Raw genomic sequence first — 15186 nt, 5'->3', positions numbered from 1 at the left:
TGCAAATTATGACACTCGTTTCTGAGGTTGGAAAAATTCCCCAGGCCCCAAATGATATCTGCACAGTGCTTTGACACAAAACAGCATTCTGTCAATGTGAGAGTGAAATGCTTTTCTTTACATGCAAAACAATTTCTTTATCTTTAACAAAAAATGGTGTCTTTTATCTGCCTGCAAAAATGTATAATGTAAAACGACCACATTGGCCCAGATGAGATGAGACTACGCAGTGAGCAGAGCAAAGCTGCACAAGCATCATCAAGCCCAACACTTCAGACCTTGAATGCAGACAGCAGAGGTTCAAACAGCACACCAGTGAGGAATTTCTAAGCCTCATGAAAAAAGTGTTTTCAAAGCATTTTACCAGTTGAGCTGCGGAAATACTGTTATTATTTCATAAGGGAGAAAGGATGTATTACATGAAGCATTTCATAAAGGATAAATAAAGTAAAAAGAGAAACGTAGCTGAGACTGAATGCCTGTTGTTGGTGTCAGACGAGGGCGTGTTATTCTGGTATCATATTTCTGCAGTGTTTTCATGTTATTTGCATAACATGTGCCTTTTGAGGAAGTCATGTGTCATCTAACAAGGAAATAACACATTGTCAAAAGCATCCTGACAGATTACTCCCTGGGCAGGTATGGCTGCTGTCATAAACTTAATAAAATGCAACTACAATTCTTCATAGCACCCTTGATAAAATACTCAAAAATTCTAAATTTGAATCCTACCATATTGTTTTTTGTTGGTGTTCTGTTTTTTGTTTTTACTTTTATGATAGTTTTATTCACATTTTTCATTTTTGGGACGTCAAAATGGATGTCAGCATGCCATCTTGAAGAATGTGTCCATTCCTAAAATGCATCTGGAGTTGAGAGAGGGCTCCTTTATTGAAGCAAATAAACAAATAAAATGACACACAGCTTGTCCCTTTAATGTGAACTGAAATAAAAAGAAACATATAAGTCATCATGAATACCGGGAACTGGTTATCTATAAGAGCTGTAGAGAAAGAAAGTCAACCAAAAGCTGTTGCATAAGTACAAAATATCATCAGCCACAATGACGATGTCAGTGCTAACAAGCTTGCCACCAACAGATGCTTGTTAGCTGCCACTAGGCATTTGTTTAGTCTTAGTAAAATGTTTCTATTTTTGACATGATAATTGCAATTTGCAGGACATGTTGCAAATATCAGTAAACCATTGCAAATGTCATTTCCAGTAAGTGTACCACTTGTTACTACAGCATACTAAATGAAGTACTACATGGTGGTATCTGAATTCATGCAGTCTGTTTGTGTAGTTAGAGAGTGTGAATCAATTGCAGTCTTCCAGTACTATTTTAACCTTAAATGCTGGCCATCTTTGAGATCAGAACCCTCCAACTTAGGTGCATTTTGCTTTAACCTCCTAGGACCTGGCGGTCCACATATGTGGACCAGGGCTGGAGTGGGACAAAAAAATCGGGCCGGGCATTTTGACTAGAGACTGGCTCACCAGGTATTATAGGAGAAGTTATAAAGCCTTTGAATGAAAACAAATGCTGTTGTGACAGTGATGTACAGTCTTGTTGGTATATGTATGACTTCTATACATTTTACATCAGATGATAACTTTGGTTGTAAGATTCAGATAATTATTTATTAAAAGCTAGACATTTTACATTATAATAAGACAGAAAAGTATTTCTTTGTGCCCCCCTCTCCCTGTTAATGCCCTACCTGCCCCCCTGGGAAAATTTTGCTAGACCCGCCCCTGCACAGCTATCAGCTGTCAGCTACTTAGAAAAGGATCCTGGTGTTATTTCTCAGAAACAGTTCATAACTTCCCTTCAACTCATTCATGTCACCTAAAAGGTAAACCTGTTTCTCCATCACCTGTTCAGCTCTGATGATTCAGTAAGGACGTCTCCTGGTTTCATCTTCATGTTTTCCTCTCACCAGATAAGCAAACCAACATCATGACCAGCAGCTTTTACAGCTGTGGCTCCAGCAAACATCAGCTGATACTAGAAATTAATATTAAATAAATTCTAACAACAGCTGATCAAGCTTAAACATGCTGCTGTTGTTTAGCGCAACATCCGCTGGTTTACTTTTTCTGGCGCAAAGTGGGCGATAAACAAACAAGAGAGACGGGACTTGCGTCAGAAAAGCAACAGGAGAGTGAGGGTGAGAGAATTAGAGAAGAAGAGGCAGCTGACAGCATAAAGACGCAGAATAACTCCAGCTTTGTGTCTTCTTCCATTCCAGCTGAAGTCCGGGACAAACTGTGTTCTTTTTCAGCTCCGTACGAAATGCATAATATTTTCTCTGAATGCGGGGCGATTCTGTTTTTTACAGAACGGTTGGCAACTCTACTAACTAACCTTATGAATAAAATAAAGTTCACTGTCAGTAACATCATTGCTCCCATAGTACGCAGTACAACTTATTGTAACTGACTGTAAAAAGTCAGCACAACGAAAATAAACTCCACCTAAACTTGGTTTATATCTGACCCAGATAGACTGCAGGTCATAACTTCTTACCTGAAGTTCAGTTCACCTGACACTCGGGCCGGCGGCCGCCTCGGGTCTCTCCTCCTCCTGCCTCCCCTCTTCCTCATCCACCTGCTGGCCTCTGTGGCAGCTCCGCCACAGCCACCAAAAAACAACTGAGTTATTTTTACACATCGGCCAGCATCTGGCCAATCCATCACCTCTCATTGTTTATACCGTTGCAAAAAAAAATAAAAATGAAAAATCGCCATCGACCCACCGGTATGCCCGATGGCCAGTCCAGCTATGATGTGGACATTACATTTTTGGTTGTCTAGACCAAATCACTAAATTTTGCTCTACAAGGGCCTGATATCAACTTACGAGGACATTATACTGCCTCCGTTTCATCAAAATGTAAAACATATATCCTCATATGTGGCTCTCATTTTTTCTCAGAAACAAAAATTCGGTTTAAAAAAAATCTGGTAATTCTTTGTTTTTACATTCATCGGATCCCAATATGCCCAAATACCAAAGAGAAATTAAAAATGCATGCCATGGAAGAGTTTGGGTCTTAGGAGGTTAAGATGTGCAGTGAACCTTGGCTGTTTTGAGTCTTTGCTGTCGGTGTGTCTTATTTCTGGTGGGAGAGATAAGAACACAACGGGAACGTAACAGATGTATGCAATGAGAGATTAATACAATTGAAATAAAGAAACAGTCTAAAAGAACTGAAATTGCTTTGCAGATTAAGACAATCTGAGGCAATATAGAGAAAATATGTATTCTGTAACTAGTATCTTTCTGTATGTCAGAAACTGTCCTCTAAGGGCTTTTAAGGATCCCAGATTTGCCAGTGATAGAAAACAAAACAGGACAGTGCTCTACTGTGGTATTATCATAGACTCTAGTATGTGAATGACATTTCTCACAAGATTCAAGAGAACACTGAAAGGTTGAGGTTTTGGAAAAACATATTCATTACTGCCGAAGCTGCTGCATTGAGCTGCGGCCGCAAGGTGGTTGGTGCCTGCCGTGGTGGTAATCCCCGAACCAAATGGTGGACACCAGAGGTGAAGGGAGCCACCAGGCTGAAGAAGGAGTCCTATCGGGCTTGGTTAGCCTGTGGGACTCCGGAGGCAGCCGACAGGTATCGACAGGCCAAGCGGAATGCGGCTCGGGCAGTGGCTGAAGCAAAAACTCGGGTGTGGGAGGAGTTCGGAGAGGCCATGGAAAAAGACTTTCGGACTGCCTCGAAGAGGTTCTGGCAAACCGTCAGGCGTCTCAGGAGGGGAAAGCGGTGCTCTACCTGCACTGTGTATAGTGCTGGCGGCGCGCTGCTGACGTCGACTGAGAAAATTGTCAGGCGGTGGAAGGAATACTTCGAGGACCTCCTTAATCCCACTGACGCGTCTTCCAAGGAGAAAGCAGAGTCTGGGGATGAGGGGAATGACCCGCCAATTTCTGGGGGCGAGGTCACTGAGGCAGTTAAACAACTCCTTGGTGGCAGAGCCCCTGGTGTTGATGAGGTCCGCCCCGAGTTCCTGAAGGCTCTGGACGTTGTAGGGCTGTCCTGGCTGACACGCCTCTGCAATGTTGCGTGGAGATCAGGGGCAGTACCCGTGGATTGGCAGACCGGGGTGGTGGTCCCCATCTTTAAGAAGGGGGACCGGAGGGTGTGTTCCAACTACAGGGGGATCACACTCCTCAGCCTCCCCGGGAAAGTCTATGCCAGGGTGCTGGAAAGGAGAGTTCGTCCGCTAGTCGAACCTCTGATGCAGGAGGAACAATGCGGTTTTCGTCCTGGTCGCGGAACACTGGACCAGCTCTTCATCCTCTCGAGGATACTTGAGGGTGCATGGGAGTTTGCCCAACCAGTCTACATGTGTTTTGTGGACTTGGAGAAGGCATTCGACCGTGTCCCTCGGGGTGTCCTGTGGGAGGTGTTGCGGGAGTATGGGGTGTCTGGCCCATTGCTACGGGCCATTCGATCCCTATACAACCGTTGCAAGAGCTTGGTTCGCATTGCCGGCAATAAGTCGGACTCGTTTCCGGTGGGTGATGGGCTCCGCCAGGGCTGCCCTTTGTCACCGGTTCTGTTCATAATTTTTATGGACAGGATTTCTAGGCGCAGCCAAGTGGCGGAGGGCTTTCGCTTTGGTGGCCTCAGGATCTCATCTCTGATCTTTGCGGATGATGTGGTTCTGTTGGCTTCATCGGGTGAGGGCCTCCAGCTCGCACTGGAGCGGTTCGCAGCCGAGTGTGAAGCAGCGGGAATGAGGATCAGCACCTCTAAATCTGAGGCCATGGTTCTCAGCCGGAAAAGGGTGGAGTGCCCACTCCGGGTCGGGGATGAGGTCCTGCCCCAAGTGGAGGAGTTCAAGTATCTCGGGGTCTTGTTTGCGAGTGATGGGAGAAGGGAGCCGGAGATCGACAGACGGATTGGGGCTGCAGCTGCAGTAATGCAGACGCTGCACCGGTCCGTCGTGGTGAAGAGGGAGCTGAGTGTAAAAGCGAAGCTCTCAATTTACCGGTCGATCTACGTCCCTACCCTCACCTATGGCCACGAGCTGTGGGTAGTGACCGAAAGGACGAGATCGCGGATACAAGCGGCGGAAATGAGCTTCCTCCGAAGGGTGGCTGGCATCTCCCTTAGAGATAGGGTGAGAAGCTCGGCCATCCGGGAGGGGCTCAGAGTAGAGCCGCTGCTGCTCCACATCGAAAGGAGCCAGTTGAGGTGGTTTGGGCATCTGGTAAGGATGCCCCCTGGGCGCCTCCTGGGTGAGGTGTTCCAGGCATGTCCCACCGGGAGGAGGCCCCGGGGCAGACCCAGGACACGCTGGAGAGATTATATCTCTCGGCTGGCCTGGGAACGCCTTGGTGTTCCCCCGGATGAGCTGGAGGAGGTGGCTGGGGAGAGGGAGGTCTGGGCCTCTTTGCTTAGGCTGCTGCCCCCGCGACCCGGCCCCGGATAAAGCGGATGAAGATGGATGGATATTCATTACATTCAAATGAATAAGAACAGTCCATTTAATTAAATGTACTTTAATATGTAAAGTAAACCTTATAATCTTTTAAAATATTTACACCTTTCATTAACAGTCAATTTAAAGTTTAACCCCAGCTGTATTATTTGTAAACGCATTTAAGTAACCTCACATAATAATCACACATGTAAAAGTGCACCCTGATGAGACCTGGTAAACCTATAAAACCTTCAAGCAATTGTTCACCTTCACCTTTCCAAACAAGTAACTCTAAATCACATTTAAAAAAATAAATAACTTAGGTAGTTTATAACAATCTATAAATGCATTAAAACTCTAGCATAAAGCTAAGGTGTTAAGGACAAGGTGGTCCAGGCTTTTTCAGGTCTGTCCAATAATCCAGCAGCTGTTTAGACGAACCAAGAATGTATGTAATGACCTTGGAAAATTCACAGCGATTATATGCATAGTTATAGGCCTTGAACTGGGAGGGTATTGGTGGTGCTGTGAGGGCAAGTCCAAGCTTTTTCATGCACATCCCAATATAAGCATCCTCAATGTTAAAGGGTTTGACTGACTTTGACATTTCCACATATTTCTCTGGAAGATCATTAGAAAAGACATATCCCATACCCAGTGTGTAGGTCGGGTATTCAGGCTCTGGATACAATTCCTCAGGCACATACCACTTGGAGTTCTTGGAACGAACGACTGGTCTGTTCCACATAAGCATCCCTGTCAGGTAGTTTGTCTTGGGGATGCCCGGCTGTTTTAGCATGATTACTAGATTGTCAACATTCAGAAACATGTCAGAGTCAATCTTCATGGCATAGGCTGCTGCAGGGCAGTGTGTACTTAGCCACTCCATGATCACCATGGTTTTGATTGTCAAGTTTAGATAACTGTCTATGAAGTCACTCTGGATCAGGTCATGGTGCTGCAAATTTTCCTGTTTGAGCTTATCAACATCATCTTCTCTAGAGACACCCAACATAAATAAAGTGAGTACCACCTCACCCTGAACTATGTTTTCTTTGCCCCATGTCTGGCGGATCGCGTCCCGAGCTGCCACATTTTTTGGTTCCACTGGAACCATGAGGACCAGGAATGGGATCTTGTTCTTGCAAACCTCTGTGTTATCCATAAGAAAATGGTAGTTGCGTGGATAGGCTTGGTGGTACTGGAGGGTAGAAGTTTCAGTGGTTTTGTTTAATATAACTTTGTGTTTGGGGTGAATGCGATAAGCAGGTGCATTAACCCTACTGTTCTGGTTTAAAAACCACTGGTATTGTTCCTGCAGTGGGAAGCTCTGCCATAGTGACAGCGAGCTGCTGGACAGGGTGTAACAGAAGCCTAAGGCCAAAACACAAAATACAAGCAGGAGCTGAAACCAGGAATGAAATAAGATCTTCTTCTGTGGAAAGATGCTCTGGACAAGTTCCCTAAAAAGACAAAAAAGATAAAAGTGGTGTTATATCACCTTTCTTTTCCATTGTTAACAAAGTTCGCAGCTTCACAACATTTGAGTTAGAGCTGAAAATCTCTAAGCTCACTGATACTGAAGATTTATGCTTCAGTGGGAAATCTGCACCATATCAACGCTCCTCTGAAACCCTGTGACATAACCTATGGAACAACTTGATGTGCACCTCCTTAATGATTTAAGTACAAGCCAGGTGAACACAGCCCACAGCTATTGTGATCGCCTCTTTAGCACTGCCAATTTATCAGTGAAAGATTAACAATCATTACCTCAGTATAGGGAACAATATTTATAGCATCAATATAAGGACTCACAAATGGCAACAAATTCCTGGAGGGAGATAATACAGTCATGATAACACTTGAAAAACAGGCCATTTCTTTGTTTCATCAGAAGTCACTTTGACCTTTGTTGGAAAACGATTGTTTGCGCAGGTTTTATCAAAGGGTCTATAAAGATTTCCCACATTGTTTTTTTTGTAACGATAGCACTGAAACTGAGTCACAGATGCCTGTTTAGATCATTTTCTGTCACCAATGCCTTGTGTGAAACTTTTTCTGAGGTTTTCTCTCTGAGCTATTGAACTTGTTATTACCTGTAGGACTTCATTTTTTTTTTTAATTAAACGTGTGTTGTGAATTTTGCATTTGAGTTCTCATCTCTGCACTCCACACTTTGTGACATCTAATAGTGACCATAGGTGGGAAGTTACAAGTACAAATACCTAAGTTATTCTACTTTAGTAGAAATTTTAGGATTCTGTACTTTATTTGAGTATTTTAATTTCTGACAACTTTTTGCTTTACTCTCTACATTTTTACATACATATTTATGCTTTCCACTTCTTATATTTTCTAACAGACTTGTTACTTCGGGAATTTAAAATGGGGGAAAGGAGTGTAGGTCTAAGTATGTTGTGTTTGTGATATATCAGAATCTAGTGCTACAGAAGGGGGGAGGCATGAAAGGAGTGGCATTTTTTAAGTGTTAGGTAATTTCAAATGTAATGTTTCTGGTCCGACTGGTCACATCATGTCCTGGCTGCCACCCACACTCGACCCGCTCCAGTTTGCATACAGAGCTAACAGATCAACTGAAGATGCCATTGCTACAACGCTCCACACCACCATCTCTCACCTGGAAGTGCAGGGCCGTTACGCCAGGCTGCTCTTTGTTGACTTTAGCTCTGCTTTCAACACGATACTCCCGGACAGACTAATAGTTAAACTGCTGGAAATCGGACTTCCTTCTACCACCTGCCGCTGGATCAGAGACTTCCTCTCAGACCGTGTACAGAGAGTTAGAGTGGGGCCTCATCTTTCCTCAGCCCTCAGCCTCAACACTGGCTCTCCACAAGGCTGTGTACCGAGTCCCCTACTGTACACTCTGTACACACATGACTGTGTTAGTTCCCACCCAGACAACACAGTCATCAAGTTTGCAGATGATACCACCGTGGTGGGGCTCATCTCTGGGGGAGATGAGACGGCGTACAGAGCTGAAGTTCAGAGGCTGTCAGATTGGTGTGTAGATAACAACCTGGACCTTAATACCACCAAGACAAAAGAACTGGTAGTTGACTTCAGAAGGAGGAAGTCCGAGCTGCAGCCTGTCAGCATCAACGGGGAGTGCGTGGAAAGGGTCTCCAGTTTCAAGTTTCTGGGAGTGCACATAGACACAGACCTCCAATGGAGCTCTAACACCTCTGCGGTCTTAAAGAAGGCCCAACAGCGTCTCCACTTTCTGAGAATCCTCAGAAAAATGGACCTGAAGAAGGAGCTGCTGACCGTCTTCTACCGCTGCTCCATTGAAAGTGTGCTGACATATTGCATCGGTGTGTGGTTCTCCAGCTGCACCACAGCACACAGAAAGGCACTCCAGAGGGTCATCAATATGGCCCAAAAAATCATTGGACATCCTCTTCCCTCCCTGAAGGACCTGTACAGCACTCGCTGTCTCAAGAGGGCACGCAGCATCCTACGGGACGGTACACACCCAGGACACCGGGTGTTTAAGCTGCTGCCGTCCGGCAGGAGGTTCAGGCTGCTGAGGTCCCGGACAAATAGACTCAAGGACAGCTTTTACAACAGGGCAATAGCCCTGATCAATGCAAATAGCTGACCTGATTGGCTACCTCCCTGGACTTTTTTAGGGGGGAGGTAACAATGTTTAAAACAACAATAACAATAATAATATTTATATTTATAACAAGGTGCAATAATAATTAATGTGCAATAATAACAGTGTGCAATACAAATACACTTATTCTTCTTTTTTTATTACTAAGTTATTATACTGTGTTGTGTTGTTTGTGTTGCGTTGTGATGTGTCATATCGTGTCGTGTTGTGTTATATGTAGTGCCGACGTAGGACAGTTTTCCAATTTCATTGTACTATTGTACTATGTATGACTGTGCAATGACAATAAAGAGTTATCTTCTATCAGCTAAACAAACATCAACAATCACACAAACTGTTTGTCTGCATTTTGTCACACAGTGTGTCGCCAGGTAAAGGTTCAGCTGCTGTATTTCCAGGGAAAGAAAAGAGAGAGCACTAACTTCACTCAAAGATGGAGAAAAACAGAAAGAACAGGAGAGGAAGATGAGAGCTGCCCTCATCATCCGTCATCATTTCTGCTACACTGGCAGGGCTAGGGGACAGGACTCTCCTCTTCGGGTTCATGTTGCTAACTTCGGGTCCGATAACAGGCACCACACCCGCAATAGATGTGCTCGGTGTAAGGTCCTGCAACAAGCTATCAAAAAATGCTTTTAAAAAAATGCTATGCGTCACCAGGTGTTTCATCAGATTCGAGGTGTTACCTCCTTTGCACAGTATCAGCATAATAGCACTTGCTGCAGGCTGCTGAGTTTGCATCTTTTGCTGTGAAGCACAGCCAGACTTTTGACCGCTTCACCTTCGGCATTTTTAATCTGTAGCTCTGCTCTAAAAGAACGTACGTACCTGGGCCCGCCTACTACGCTTGCAAAGGTAAAATGATTGGCTAGAATCCAAAGTGTATGACATCTCAGGGAAAAAAGCCCCGAAATAAAGCACCGAAATGTGCGCTGCTTTTCGGTCTGGTTACTACCGTTTATGTCAGAACCGGTGCCGGTGTTGTGCCAAAAAGTGATTGTCTGCCAAAAACTGATTTCCGGTATTTGCCAAAAACTGATTGCTCGTATTTAAACTGCTATAAGTAACTTGTTGGCCTATAATATGTTAAACATATGTCAAATGCATCCCTTATGGATGACATAAAGTCATCTTGAGCCACAAACAACATTCGTGTAACAAGGTAGAAGCCGCAATCAGTTTTTGGCAGTGACTTTTATATAACCTTTATTTATGCAGTTAAAAAAATCTCATTAACATTAAAAATGTCTTTTGTAAGAGTAAGCCAAGAGGACAGCAGAAATGCCAACAAATATTGCAATAGTTCTGTAAAAATATTTTAAGTGGGGATAAAGGACCGGATTGGCTATAATGTAAGTATATTAACACAGAGTTGTAAAGATACTTGAAAAACAGATATTTTTTTTTTATTTCTATATGTAACCCCTTTGTAATCCCTGTTCACCGAAGTCTATTTATGAACATACGTAAAGATATTACACATAAAAAATACACAGAAACATTGGAAATCAGTTTTTGGCAGACAATCACTTTTTGGCACAAGTACCAAATCTGTCTGGAGTTGATAATTTAACACTTATTAATGCTTACTAGGTGTTAAGAGTTTATATACTAACTCTCAGAGTATTCTAGTTTAACTACATAAGAGATCTTCTAATTAATTCTTAAAAGTTTGAATTTTACTCTTCTGAACTTCTAGAAATTCCTTTGGAAATAAACATGTATTACAAAGAGGCAATGGTTTTTGAAAAACATTAATTTTGAACTGTGCACTACAATTTCAAAACATTTTCTGAAACATGTAACAATATGGAGCAATGTACATGTTCTCATTTTCATTAGAATATTGTTTATCAAACGCTACAAGATACAAGATAAATACAAGATTTAATAAAAAAATTAGTTGTGCACTAATTAATTGCACAAATAATCTGGTAATCAATTGCAGCACAGTAAAAAAAAAGAAAAAAAAAGAATCATTTTTGAGCTATAATTTATAACTATAAGATTCCAGATACGAATCCAATGCCCGTATTTAAAGGCAATATTCTACCCGAACATGTTTGTTGAAATGGTGCTTCTCAAACAACTGAAGAACACAGACAACAGTTAACGGTGAACTAAATTTAAAAACTCAATCTTTTTCATTTTTACCTAAACTGTGTGTACAAAACTCTGGAGGGATCTAAACGTACAACCCAGTCAGGACGCCTGCTGCTGCTGTTTGCTCGTTGTTTTTTTTTTGTGGGAGATTGTTTTCAGGCTTGAAGTAGCACCATTATACCAACATTTCACAATCTAGACATTGTTTTAGGTGTATTTAAGTTAACCAAAAACTTGACTGAAAATTCATATGCAAGCTTTTTTTTCAAGGCTGTACTATTTGCCCGCAGACAATATATTTCAGCTAGGTAAAACAGATTATTATGCTATCACCGAGCAACGTGGCTAATGCCTTTCACACAAGTATCAAGTATCATGAGATAATAACAAAATGCAAAGATTGGTGACAGCGCTTGGAACCATAAGGCAACAAAAAACTGTGAGAAATAATTTAGGCTCTGCCTGTGAATCACTCTTTGCTTCTCTTCTTCCTTCCATCCCATCATTTCATATATCACTCTCCACTTGCTGTCTATCTGAGAACAAGGCACAACTTGCTATTGCAATAAACTATAATTTAATTATCCACACCTAACAACTCTTGCACTTAATCTATAATAAAATGATGACAGAAAAATGTTATAGCACTGCCTTTAGTAGCCTCACACAGCTCCTACTGTTTCCTCCTCATGTCCTTACCAGGCATGTCTGGACAATGTTATATCATGAGAATTATTTTGCACGCACACACACATTAAAAAAAAAAAGAATTTTAAAAAAGTTGCCTCAACAAAAGGGCACTTTGGGCACCCATCAGGAAAGGGGCGGGTGCTCAAGCCCCTCTGACCCCCCCCCCCCCCCCCCCCCCCCCCCCCCTGCACGTGCCTGAGTAGAGCCACACCAGTTTGACTCATTTTCTTTTCTCAAGTAATACTGCTCATATCTGTAATTCTGATTCCCCAAAAGTTTTCCATTGTACTTCAGTCAAGCCAAGTGGATAGTAAAGACCCCGTATGCGCAGCATTGGAGTTCTGGGAATGTTTTATTTGCACACTGCCTTTTGTATTTTATTATTTATTTTGTTCTGTCAGCCAGACTGATTAAACAAATTGCATTTTAATAGTCTACCCATTGTGTTCACTATGTTTTGTTATACTGATGTGTAGCAACAAACTTGCCAAGAAAAATCAGTTAGATGCAAGTCATTAGTCATTAATCATCAATCATTTCCTGCTCAGAACAAGACAGTCAACTTTGTCTAACTTACCAGGCAGAACAATAGCTCTAACACACCTTCAACAATAAAACACACAAAATACGTTAAATAACATCTTTAAAAATGTTAGTTTTCGTTTGTTTTGTTTTCTAATCATTCATTGACACCAAAACTGTTTCTTGCTTTTAAATAAGTTGAAAGTGACTTCAATTAATGAGTTTTATGTCTGTCAGGTATCCAGTATTCAAGTAGAGAAAATGTATAGCTTATATTATCGCATAAGTCAGCTTCTCCCCGAACGCTAACAATTAAGTTTAATCAGTTAAATTTTTTCATACTGATCTTGTCACTTTTTTCATCACAAAAAATGGAATCAAATATGAATGAAAGCTAAAGAACAGTGACTAATGCGTCCCAGAATGATGAATTCAGAGCCTTTACATGCTGCTGCTTTTCAGGAAACCAAAGCTGAGTTTTGGTTTGGAAGCAGTTTGATAAGTTCTTACCCCTTCGTTCCATTCGCACCTGAGCCAGTGTCGGAATCCCCCATGACGATCCTTCTTTTCGTGATTCCTTGTTCTTTTTCTTTCTTCTTCGCTTCAGCCACAAAATCCAGCGATTATTTATTTAAGTGGCTCACTTAAGGAGTTCCATCCATTAATGTTTCCAGATAAATGAATGAAGCGACTTATTTTGTCTTTTTCCTTTCATTGTGTGTGATATAGGATAAGTGAGAGAAGGAGGGAGGCGGAGGAGACTGGAGAGGGCGGTGAGAAAAGGGGGAGGAGAGAGACGGGACACGGGGGGGGGGGGGGGAATTATATTTTGTGTCATGGTCCGACAGCTCTCGCCCGTACGCCTGGCTGCCTGCCCATGTGTTATTGTGTGCATGTCGCTCCCTTCCCCTCTCCCTCTCTCTCTCTCTCTTTCTCGGAACGGGATTGTTTACCTCCGAGCGGTGACGAGCATTCCCGAGAGTGTTCCCGCGCAGAGACTGGCCGCACCTGTTGAGCCGACCTGCTGCAGCCAATTATCCGCCATCTCCCGGGCTGCCTTCTTAACAGGGAGATCGAGTTTCGGTCTGCGCTGGATCATTGTGTGAAGCACGGTAGAGCAGCGCGGATGGTTTTTGTGGCAGTTATGTTGATCTGAGGATTGTTTAGTTACTCCGTGTGTGTTTGTGTGTTTGCCACTAGGAGGGAAACGGAGAGAGAGATCACGGGAGCTGGACCGCCACTTGGGATAACTGTTTGGAAGGAGTCACTACGTGTTTTCACTTCACGGCCACGAGCACTGCTAGGAGGAAAAGGAGGAAACCACACCTGGGCAGCCATCACTATATATATATATATATTATTGAACTGTTGCACCTTTACTGCACTGTAAATAAATCCACTGTCTTCTCCCAAAGGAGTCCTGCATACAGTCCTCTTTTCTACACCCACCCTGACAGTTTGTAATTTCCCCCTAATTAGAACCAGCTCATCTTTCCACTCAAGTTAACTGTAATCTGAAAATTTACTGCATGTGGTCTTTTATGGTATTAATATGGATGTCTATGGGAGTAGGAAGGGTCTTAACCACAAAAATTGTGTGCATGGGAGGAGACGCATTCTTTTTAATATTGAAGGAGTCAGCCGAGTATTGACAACTTTTACGCTCCTCTCGGCACTCTACACTGTCAAGTGCCTTTTAACGGCTGAGGTGCTGTGGTTCCTAACAATCTCTCCCTGTACGACAACATTATCAGACGAATACCGGGATATCTAGGTGGGAAGATATATCATGACCTGGCTTGTACCACGCTGTGCACTTTGAGAGCAGTGAGCTCTTTAGACACACACTGCAAGGCCAGGTGCTCGATTTTATAAACCTGGGCCTGAAAACACTTGAATTCAAAGATGAACAAGCCCAGTGCTTTAATCCATATAGTGTTGCGCCTTTTCGTCTAAGCATCGATTTGGAACGAAAGATAGCTTTCTAACGCCACATCCCATATAACGAGGGAAACAAAGAGCTTGTGTTTCTTATGCTTTAAAAAAAAGAAAAGAAAAAAGATTCCTCTGCTGAGAAGCTCCCGCAAGTGTTATTTGCAGTTGTGTCTGTCAACAAGCCATTCTTAAGGAAGGGAAACAGGGTGGTAAAGTATTCTAAATCAGCGGTCCCCAACCCCCGGGCCTCGGACCGGTACCGGTCCGTGAGTCGTTTGGTACCGGGCCGCGAGAGTAGAGGTTCTGGTGTGCAATGTATGGTTTTCAGGGTTTTTATCGGTTTTCAGCGTTATTTTGTTATCGTTTTTATCGTTAACTCGGTTTTCCTGGGTCTTTTCACGTGTGTTATGAATAAATCTTTTTTCGGTAGGGGAGACCGGGGATAGTTGTAACATTTTTGACATTTCTGTCTGTAAATTAGAGCTCTTTTAAGGTAGTGGATTCAAAATGTAATGCAAAGTATTTACATGTCTCGGCTATTAAATAGTGCAGCTATTTTCTCTGCAGCACAATTACCCATTGCATGATATGGCCTCAAACACAAAGAGTGAAATGTTACAATTAACCCCATAGTCTGGGTTAGTTGTAACATATCCTCAGGTGAAATGTAACACAATGAAATAAGGATACTAACAAAACATTCACATGTAATCTTTGTTTATTCAACACATGAATACATGAATCTAGCTTTTGAACATATGCCAACCCCCCCAAAAAAGACAAATTATGGAATTTTCTGCAACTGAATATTTCATTAATTTTGGTTGGTCTTCCTTGAGTTT

General features: G+C 42.7%; 2 protein-coding genes across 2 annotated transcripts in view; both read right to left on the bottom strand.

The window, feature by feature from the left end:
* Positions 1 to 15186, bottom strand: part of LOC146517339 (zinc finger protein GLIS2-like) — a 340746-nt gene that overhangs the window by 275537 nt on the left and 50023 nt on the right. The gene's annotated exons all lie outside the window — the stretch shown is intronic.
* Positions 4446 to 13190, bottom strand: LOC146517341 (beta-1,3-galactosyltransferase 5-like). Its single transcript, XM_085163126.1, has 2 exons — positions 12920 to 13190; positions 4446 to 6914 (listed from the first exon to the last, which is right to left on the bottom strand). Exons 1-2 carry the CDS (start codon positions 12961 to 12963, stop codon positions 5828 to 5830), a joined length of 1131 nt encoding a protein of 376 aa, XP_085019252.1. The 5' UTR covers positions 12964 to 13190; the 3' UTR covers positions 4446 to 5827.

Source organism: Neolamprologus multifasciatus, chromosome 6 (assembly GCF_963576455.1).
Source record: "Neolamprologus multifasciatus chromosome 6, fNeoMul1.2, whole genome shotgun sequence".
Lineage (NCBI taxonomy): Eukaryota > Metazoa > Chordata > Actinopteri > Cichliformes > Cichlidae > Neolamprologus > Neolamprologus multifasciatus.
The sequence above is the reverse complement of the archived record's forward strand: the minus strand, read 5'-3'. Positions and strand labels throughout refer to the sequence as shown.

What these genes read in the sequence shown, in the direction of transcription:
- LOC146517341 (XM_085163126.1), bottom strand. Translation starts at nt 12,963, where the DNA reads ATGGGGGATTCCGACACTGGCTCAGGTGCGAATGGAACGAAGGG. An exon ending in GGTGCGAATGGAACGAAGGG is followed by an intron (nt 6,915 to 12,919) that starts GTAAGAACTTAT and finishes TTGTCTTTTTAG; the next exon opens with GGAACTTGTCCAGAGCATCT.